Source organism: Mastomys coucha, unplaced genomic scaffold (genome assembly GCF_008632895.1).
Source record: "Mastomys coucha isolate ucsf_1 unplaced genomic scaffold, UCSF_Mcou_1 pScaffold22, whole genome shotgun sequence".
In the NCBI taxonomy this organism is placed as follows: domain Eukaryota; kingdom Metazoa; phylum Chordata; class Mammalia; order Rodentia; family Muridae; genus Mastomys; species Mastomys coucha.
This window is the reverse complement of record NW_022196905.1, coordinates 28,528,777-28,539,208: the sequence shown is the minus strand read 5'-3', so window position 1 is coordinate 28,539,208 and position 10,432 is coordinate 28,528,777. Positions and strand designations below refer to the sequence as shown.

At 38.4% G+C, this 10,432-nt stretch overlaps 1 protein-coding gene across 5 annotated transcripts in view; it reads left to right on the top strand.

Moving 5' to 3' along the window:
* Nucleotides 1–10,432, top strand: part of Poln (DNA polymerase nu) — a 146,714-nt gene that overhangs the window by 22,607 nt on the left and 113,675 nt on the right. For 4 of the 5 annotated variants that reach the window (XM_031341031.1, XM_031341034.1, XM_031341032.1 and 1 more), the window contains one exon: nucleotides 9,453–9,532. The exons of the other annotated variant lie outside the window; for it this stretch is intronic. In XM_031341031.1, coding sequence (XP_031196891.1) covers nucleotides 9,453–9,532 — 80 coding nt within the window. The remainder of the gene's footprint in view (nucleotides 1–9,452; nucleotides 9,533–10,432) is intronic. 5 annotated transcript variants of the gene reach the window in all.

Sequence of the window (10,432 nt, the reverse complement as noted above, 5' to 3'; positions counted from 1 at the left end):
AAGAAAAAGACTGAAATATATCTGAAAATACAGGAAACATAAAACATAGTTTTCGGGTTGGAGAGATGGCTCAGTGGTTAAGAGCATCGACTGCTCTGCAGAGGTCCTGAGTTCAATTCCCAGCAACCACATGGTGGCTCACACACATCTGTAATGGAATCCAAGGCACCCTTGTGATGTGTTTCTAAGGACAACTACAGTGTAAAATAAATAAATCTTAAAAAAAAAAAAAAACCATAGTTTTAAAAACTTAACCAATTTGTAGAGTCCACAGACTACCTGGACAGTCTCTCATTCCTTAAAACATTGAAGCATCAATCTTCAGCCTTCTGGTTCAGGATCATCTCGCAGACCTTTGCAAAGCAGGATTATTAAGGACTGCTTACCCTGTTTTGGCAGAGTTATCAGTCAACTATTCCGCATTGTGTGTCCTTTTCCTGGACAGTATTTTTGTCCTTATATGAGCTGAGGCAATTCTTGCCCAGTGGCTATCTCACCACAACTGGAGCAACTCCATTGATGCTCACTTTCTTTTTTGAGCCAAGAAGGGGATGCTGTCAGGAGCAGACATGCCTCTAGTCAAATGATCTTTAATACTGAAACAGCCTTAAATGTATTCTGTGGACTTCTGATGCTTTTGAAGACTATCTATGCAAAGTATATCTGAACTGTTAAACCTTAACTATTCTTAGTCATTTCAATTTGAGTAAATTAAAAACATCATATTATAATTAAATCAATATAATACAACCATGAGTTTACTATCTGGCCCATAACTCGTATTACTTAATCATCCTAAACAGTTTGTAATGGCAGTTATTAGAAGGACTGGCCTTGTATTCTTAGATAAGTTGCATAGTTAAAATACCTATCAAAGAATAACAATATTAATTTCAAATTTTGTATTAATATAAGAAATTCACACAAGCTGGGCAGTGGTGGCACATGGGAGGGAGAGGCAGGCAGATTTCTGAGTTTGAGGCCAGCCTGGTCTACACAGTGTGTTCCAGGACAGCCAGGGCTACACAGAAAAAACCCGTCTCCAAAAAAAAAAAAAAAAAAAAAAAAAAAAAAAAAAAAAAAAAAGGAAGAAGAAAGAAAAGAAATTCTCAGCAGTGAAAACTTTAAATCTGCATCAATCTATAAATTCCATACCAATGCAAAGTTATAACTTCAACTTACATTTTTGTTGTTCCATTCAGATTTTAACTATGACTTTGAAAATATGACACTTTTTTGTCTCCCATTTCTTTTTTGACCTTTCCTCACAGCTCACGGTGTTTTAGTGCTAGTTTCCTTTATGTACATGGATGTAGATTTTCTCAATAAAATACTTGTAAACTGAGATTTAATACTACATTGAAAACATTGTACAACATGATCAAGTTAGTTTTGTTCCAAGGATGCAACAGTGGTTCAAAACAAGCAAATTAGTAAATTAATATAGCACATAAGTAGAATCAGGGACAGAAATCACATGATCATCTCAATAGATTCATGTATTTGACAAAGGCATTTGACGAAGTTCATTACCCTTTCATATTTGTCCTGAAGCAATTAAGTCTAGAAGGACCATATCTTAGCATAGTAAGACAGCACTTCCCTCCAAGTTTGACCACCTGAGTTCAGTCACCAGGATCTACCTGGTAGACTATGAGAATTCCTCCTGAAAGTTGTTCTTGACTATGTGCATGGTGTGGCATATTTACACACAAACATAAGTAAGTGTAGTTTTAAAATTAAGGATTGTGAAGATGACTCCATGGTTAAAGTACTTAAACAAATCTGAGGACTAAAATTCAGATTCCCAGAATTCATGTAAATGCTGTGTGTGTGTGTGTGTGTGTGTGTGTGTGTGTGTACACATGTGTCTATAGTGAGACTAGCCTTATCCGTGAACTCTCAATTCGATTGAGATTCCTGCCTCAATGAATAAGAGAAGGGTGATGGGAGATTCCTTACATCAGCTTGAATCCCTACTTGCATGAGCACCCATGTGTTCATGCCCCTACTCACATGTGTGCCTATACTTGCAAATATGCATATACATACTTGCACACTACAAGCTATGTAGTATGAAAATGGGAAAATAATTTTTAAAAATTAAAATCTATAGCAAACACTAGATTAAGTGGAGGAAAAATTGAAAACATTCTTTGTAAAATCAGGAATAAGAAAGCAATGTCTAATTAGTGAGATAGAGCATCAGGTAAAGGTGCTTAATACTGTGCCTGACAAGTTGAGTTCAATCCATGGCACCCATATGGTAGAAGGACAGAGAACTAATGTTGAGAGTTGTTCTCTGACCACTGGCATCCTGTGGCAAGCACTGGCCACCACAAAATAAGCAAACAGTTTTAAAAAGAAAAATATGTCTATTTTCCACTGTTTTCCAATGTAGTTATTGAATTCTTAAGCCAGAGCAGTAAAGAATACACAAAGGAAGATGTCCAATTATTCCTATTTCAGACTGTGAGCCTATATTTAAAAGACCACGATAACACCAGAAAACTCATATCTAAATATTTTTATCAAAGTAGCAAGATGCAGATCAACATCAGTTGCTTTTCTTTTCCCTTTTTTAGATTTGTTTATTTTATATATGTGAGTACACTGGTATGTCACTGTCTTCAGACACACCAGAATAGAGCATCGGATTCCATTACAGGTGGTTGTGAGCCACCATGTGGTTGCTGGGAATTGAACTCAGAACCTCAGTAAAAGCAGTCAGTGCTCTTAACCACTGAGCCATCTCTCCACCCCCAGTTGCTTTTCTATATAAAGAACATGTTGGAAAAAAAAATCAGGCTGAGTGTGGTGGTGCATGCCTTTAATTCCAACACTTGAAAGGCAGAGGCAAGATGTTTGAGACCAGTCTGGTCTATATAGCCAGGTCCAGGATAGCCAGAACTACATAGATACATCCTGTCTCAAGAAAGGAAGGAAAGATGGAAAGAAGAAAGGATGGACAGACAGACGAAGTGAGAGACTTTTCCAGTGAAAAGAGTAGAACCATGGGAAATTGAAGACACTAGAAGGTGGAGATGGCCTGAGGAAAATGACTATTGCCAAAAGCAATCTATATAATCAGTGCAATCTTAATCAAAAGTCCAATGACATTAATGACAACTAAACTCCTATAATTTGAGCTAGACTCCTAAGAACACAGAAGATCACAAGTTGTCAAAGCAGTCCTGAGCAAGAAACAATACTATAGGTATCCCAACACTTGATCTCATATTATCATAGAACAGTAGTAACAAGAACAGCATGGCACTGACGCAAAACCAGATAGAGACCAACAATGGCATAGAACTAAGGACCCTGGAAGCTACAAACACCCAATTTTCAACAAGGATGCCAAAATATGGTGGAGAAATGACAGCATCTTCAATTGGTGCTGGGAAAACTAAAATTAACACCTGAAAGAAGAAAATGGGAAAAAACTTAGAGATATACACAAGGACTTTCTAAATAGGACACTAGCCTAAGAAATCATCAAGAAGTGACCAACCAATGGGATGATATAGAATGGAGTTTGGGCATCTTGGGGAAGTAATGAAGAGGCAGTCTACAAAATGGAAGAAAATCCTTGTGAGCTGTTCAGCTAACAGCATTGGCATCTAAAAATTTTACAACTCAAGAAATTAAAAAGAAAAAATCGGCCAGTGAATAATGAACAGATAAGTTGAACAGAGTTCTGAAAAGGAATACAAGCAGCCAATAAATACATGAATAACGAATGTCTTTAACTGTCGGGAAAATTCAAATCAAAACTATATTAAGATGCCATCTTACCCCAGTTAGAATGTCTGTCATCAATAAGACAAATTTGGGACTGGATGTTTGGCTCAGTGGTTAAGAGTACTTGTTGCAAAGAACCTGGGTTGTAGTTCCAGCACCCATATGGAGGCTTACCACCTGCTCGGGCACCAGGCATGCATGTAGTATGCACAGGTACATGCAAGTAAAACACTCATAAAAATAATCTTTAAAAAAAGTTTTAAGAGTTTCTTTTAATTTTTTTTTCTGTTCAGGATATGGGGATAAAGGAACCCTTAAACAACACAGCTTAATGGATATGTAAAGTAATGCACCTACCATGGAAATCAAAAGAAAATATGATTGGCAGTGGTGGTAAATGCCTTTAATTCCAGCGCTCAGGAACCAGTGGTAGGCAGAGCTATGAGTTAAGGCCAGTCTGGTTTACAGAGAGTTTCAGGACAACCAGAGCTATACAGAAACCCTGTCTCTAAAAACCAAATAAATAAACACATACATATGATCTAATTGTACACTTGTGGGTATATATTCAATGAAATCAAAGTCAAATACTTACACACCTATTCACAATAGCCAGGTTATAGAATCAGAATACATGCCTATTGTATTAGGGTTCTCTAGAGGAACTGAATGATAGAATGATAGACAACCAGCAATGGTCGTCTGCCAATGTAAGGTCCAAGAGGCAAGTAACTGTACAGTTCATGAGTCTAGTTTTCTCAATTGGTCTTCTATATATACCGGAATCCCAAAGAAGTGGGGTTCAAACATCAATGAATCGGCTTGCAAGTGAGAGTAAACAGGCAAAAAAAGCTTCCTCTTTTCTTTGGCTGTCCTAGAACTAACTCTGTAGACCAGGCAAGTCTCAAACTCACAGAGATCTGCTTCTGAAGTGCCTGGTTGCTTCCTTCTCTGTGTCTTTTATACAGGCTGCAGCAGAAGGTGTGATCCAGATTAAAGGTGGATCTTTCCACCACACACACACACACACACACACACACAAATCCAATTTAAAAGTAGGTCTTTCTACTTCAAATGATTTACTTAAGAAAAAACTCATATTTGTATCCTGCTGCTTGGGTTTTAGTCAGTTCTAGATGTAGTCAAGTTGGCAACTAAGAATAGCCACCACAAGTCCACTCCTTGTCAATTTGACACACAGTCATATTTCCTTATATCACACTTAATTTCCAAATGAAAACAATAGCCAGATAATTATAGCTAGCATGATAATAACCATCCCATGTATGGTCACAAACATATTACATATTTAATAAGCTCATAATTATGCCAAATGTGATATAACAGTCCCTCATACAACCACAAACATTACAGATTTTTAGAATAGGCAGCAATATTTCTTGAGGGATGTTCTTTTAGTACCTTGAATTTAAATATGATAATCACTGATAGTCTGTTAATTGATGTTATATTACATGATAAAGACATTGAGGAAAGAAAGCACAAATATCTGTACTAATACATTCTTTAAATATGACAGAACATGCCACTTATAGTACTCATTTCTTCAGCCGCTCATGTGGCCTTAGCAGGTATTTGTAACTACCTCCTACCACTACACACTCAGTATTTCCTTCACCCTTAGCAAGGTTTTGGCACTTTTCCTAAAGGAGTAAGCTATACCTTCACTCCTGAAGGGTCTGTACCTTTTCTCAACCTGTTTGGATTAGGTTGTTGTAGTTTCCCATTGACTTTAATCACAAGACATGGTATCACCAGGAGATGCCAAAGGATCTTCTGAATTAGAGATATAGTCTTTCTTACTTCCATTATGGAAAAGCAATCCAATTTCCTCTTGGTAATCTGGATCAGTCATCCCTCCTAATAATCCCACTCCTTTCTTAGCTTGTTGGTTTAAGGGTATCAGAAGCCCAAACAGGCCAGGGGAAAATCTTGAGTTTTCAGGTCAATGGAATTTTTGTTGTGGTTCCTGGCAGGAGCACTCCCTATGAGAAATCAAAACTTCTAGGCCAGCAGAACTTAAGGTTGAGGGAGCACCCATCAACAGATGAGTTAAGGAAATGTATATGTATACAATAGAGTCTTACTCAGCCATAATGTAACTGCCATTTGTAGAGAAACCGGAGACCATATTAAGTTAAAGAAGCCAAACTCAGACAATGTTTTCTGTTTAATCTTGTGTTCATAAAGTAGAAGGAAGACTTTGGGAAAGAGAACCAGAGTAGATTGAAATGAAAGATAGGGTGAATTATCAAATATGATAAAGGGTGAAAACTAAATGGTACAAAAAGTGTGGTTCTGGAGGTTTTGCCATCCAGATATACAAAGGGCCAAGAAGCCCTTTCCCATGCAGCTAATCCCTGTCCATGTTACCTGGATGGCTGAAGATCCAGGCCCTACTGTTCTTCTGCCTGAAAACTGATGTCTTATTACTCTACTTTTTCTTAATTTCTTTTTTTGTGTGCTCAAACATTTTATCTGAAACTTTCAGAGTTTATATGTACTTTTATAGTATAAGTTGTTTTTCTTTCTTGGGTCTCTTTACACTTCCTGTTTTTTTGTTTGTTTGTTTGTTTGTTTTGTTTTGTTTTGCTAAAGTGGTTTAGCAGAACCAGGTTTGCTAAGGGAGTATTTTCTTTCTCTCAGGGGACAGAAGTCATGCAGTAATTTGAACAGGGAATGTTTTAATTGTTATTGACTAGATGCATTTTAGCCACCAAGGTATATAAAGAGAACTCTAAAAGATATAAGTTGCAGATAGGGAGCAGCTTCCTCCCCCATTGCTGGAATAGTGTGCTGAAAAAAAGGAGAGGTGTCCATCCTCTGACAGTGTTCCTCCAGCACCCTCTGCTGACAACATTTAGCACTGACAACATTTAACACCTCTGTGACAACATTTAACACATTTACAGGGTCAGCTCCAGGATCCCAACTAGCTAGGAAAGTCAAGAAGCTCATGTTCATTTAGGATGGATGATATAAACTTTCACCTTGCCCAGGACTGTTAGGAAGTGTTTCGATGGCATCATGCCATCGAACATGCACAAATACTGTCTACTGGAGCTCTTGCTGTTCAATGGGAGAGAGATAAACTCTAAATGATTCAGAAGCCTTAGTGGATGCAGTAGGGTATTTACAGCATTTTATGCCTCCCACCAGTAAGAAAGAGGCACAGACCTGTCAGAAAACATGGAAGAGTAAAGGCATATGTCTCACATTTGAGAATGTGTCCTATCCTATACAGTGAATGATACAAAAGCCACCTGCTTCATGTAGGGCTTAAAGTAGATGGGGTTCAGGCAGTGAAGCTACTGTCTCAGCCATGTGTATTGCCAGCCCAATAGACATGATGATATTAAAGGTGGAAAAAAAAGATGCATGGCTTTTAGAGCCTTAACAAAAGAATCATAATACAGACTCCAAGAATATGAAGTCAAGGCTATTCCATCAGCATCAGAGAATCATAAATCTTTTAAAAGATTAAAATTAAACTAAAAATGCCTGAAGTGGAAACTTAAGGGTTCTTTTGAAAATTGAAAGTTGGTTGGATGGTGTTTTGTTGGGGCAAACGTGAAGGAATGTTTTGTTAAAATGGATGTGGGTGTGAAAGGATAAGACTAACTCATGAAGGAATGTTTTACTGAAGTATAAACAGGAGAGAGGATGTTTGCTAAAGCAAGCACATGAAAGGACATGTGATGAGGATTCTTTGCTAATGACATGCATATATTGGTCTGTCTTACATTGCATAATTGAGCTGTATTTGTTAGGACACCATAGAGATAAACATACCAAAAACCTTGTGGTGGTGTACTATAGTTTGTTGCAGCATCCAAGGACTCAGGCTGATTGCATGCACATGCGGAGGCAGGACATGTACGAAGACATAACATGTGCAGAGGCAAGACCCATGGAGGACATGAGATGTTTGGAGGATATAAATAGGACTCCACAGAGTGACAGAGCAAGCTTGGCTTGCTGATACACCTAGCTGTGCAATGCTTGTGGGTCTTGAGTCTTTGCTTTCCTGAGAGAGGCACACCTGGTGTTCCTGCTGGCCCCTCCTGACAGAGGCTGTGGCCTGGCTATCTCTGCTAGGTCATGCCACTGCTGTTGCTAACCCACCTCAACTGAACTGGATTGCTGGTGTATCCATGAGGTGTTTGTGAGTGGATAGAGCTGCCGCTCGCTGCCTGCTAACCTGTGAACTGGACTGCTGATTTCTAGACTCACAGATGCGAGTTGCTCCAAAGAACCTTTCTAAATAGGTCCACCCCCATCCCTGTACTCTTTCTTTCCCACTACATCTGGTGGTTGGTGAGTTGTTACAAGGAAGGTTAAAGCATTTAAGAACCACCATTAAAAATAGAATTTGAGGGGCTGGTGAGATGGCTCAGTGGGTAAGAGACTGCTCTTCCGAAGGTCCTGAGTTCAAATCCCAGCAACCACATGGTGGCTCACAACCACTCATAATGAGATTTGACACCCTCTTCTGGTGCGACTGAAGACAGCTACAGTGTATTTATTTATAATAATAAATAAATCTTTGGGCCAGAGCAAGCAAGGACTGAGCAAGCGGGGTTGACTAGAGTGAGCAGAGGTTCTAAAAGTCAATTTCCAACAATCAGATGAAAGCTCACAACTATCTGTACACTACAGTGTGTACTCATATACATGAAATAAATAAATAAATCTTTTTAAAAAATAGAATTTGAAAAAATTAAAGTTACAAACGCCCACTGCCATGCTACTAGCTCCTGGTGGAAAGGAGCTTGAGACTCTGAAGACATGAAGTAACTTTGAATCTCGAACTATCAAACATTGTCCAGTTCTGTCAGAGCATCAGCAGCAATCCATTGTATGCTGGAAGTGGTGTGAGTGCACAAATGTGTGCGTGTGGAGGCTATAGGTCCTCAGGTCTTTATTCTTACTCAACAAACATTTTACACACTGAGCCATTTATGCAGCTCTTCATCTCAGGGTTATTAAAATTAAAATCTAAATTAGGTGTTTGCATCAGTGATTTTTCCTGAGCTCCTGATTGCAGTATTATTCATTTTAGCCATTTCTTCAATCCGTTAGTACTTATAAGGTGACTTCAGAATGTTAACTTTGGGTTTTATTTTCTCTTTATTTCCTTTTTTTCTTTATCTTTTTGGTTTTGGTTTTTCAAGACAGGGTTTCTCTGGGGCCTGGCTGTCCTGGAACTAGCTCTCTAGACCATGCTGGCCTCAAACTCAGAGATCCACCTGCCTCTACCTCCTGAGTGCTGGAATTAAAGTTGTGTACCACCACTGCCTGACTAACTTTAGGTTTTCAAATAAAATAATCAAGTGCAAATTACAAGTAACCACAAATAAACATTTCATAATTATATAGGTCTGTCTTCTATTAATTTGAAGACACTTTTATATAACCACTTACTACAATGGTCCTATGCATTTTGATTGTGTTAATAGTGGCTAAATAGCATATTAATCAGTTTTCAATTGTTAGCTAATTCTGTAAGTTTTTGTTTTGTTTTGTTTTGTATGAGATAGGGTCTGGTCTGGATCTGGCTATGTATAGACTAGCTTTGAATCCACAGAACTTCACCTCCCTCTGCTTCCTGAGTGTTGGAATTAAAGATATCTAATACCATGCCTGGTTTTTTATGTTAATTTTTTGTTTCTTTGTCTGTTTTTAAGCATCAAAAGTGACAAAGAAATCCAGTGTTCATTACTCAGTACTAGCTGAACATGAGAAGACTCAGTCACTAGAAACAAAGGTAAATCTATGCAGTTATGAGGAATTCTAAACAGATGATCCTCATTTGTTAACCAGTAGTTAATAAATGTCCTGGGATATGCTAAAAACTCCCGACACACTGCTTTTTTTTTTTTTTAAAGTTCTTATTCTACAGAACACATGGTTTCATTTAGACAGGTGGGGAAGAGGAGGGCCCAGAAACATCCCACACATCTGCTCCATGTGTTCAGTAAGAGCTGTGATAGCAATGAGTTTCATGTTCTCTGAGACCAAGAGGAAGGACATTTAACCAAGCTCTCTGCTGGTGCTGATTTCATTTTGGGGCAGTAGGGGCAAGACCTTGAGATATCTTTAGGAAGTATGAAGATTGTATCTGAGTTAAATGTAATGGGTGATCAGAAGTTGGCCAAAATGAAGCTCCCACCTTTTGAGAGTAGGGAAAGGATACTGAAAATTTTAAGAGAAAAGAGATTGAAACTTTTCAAGTAAACTAACCAGTTTTGGTAATACAAGAAAATGAAGAGGTCATGTCACCAAAGACCCTGTGAAGGAAGCAGTGGCAGAGGCTGCCTCATGGTGGAGAAAATGGACTCTGGAGCAAACTGCTTATTCAGGCTAACCTAACTTTTTTTTTTTTTTTTAAAGACAGGGTTTCCTGGCTATCCTGGAACTCACTCTGTAGACTAGGCTGGCCTTGAACTCACAGAGCTTTACCTGTCTGCTCCTGAGTGCTGGGATAAAAGGGATGAACTACCATTGCTAGGCTCCTTTTTAAAAAGCTATTTTATTTATTTTTGTTTTTTCGAGGTCTTACTATATAGTCATGGCTGGCCTGAAACTGACTATGTAGACTGGACTTAGTTCAAATTCATGGAGATCTGCTTGTCTCTGTTTTCTGAGTGCTGGGATTAAAGGCATA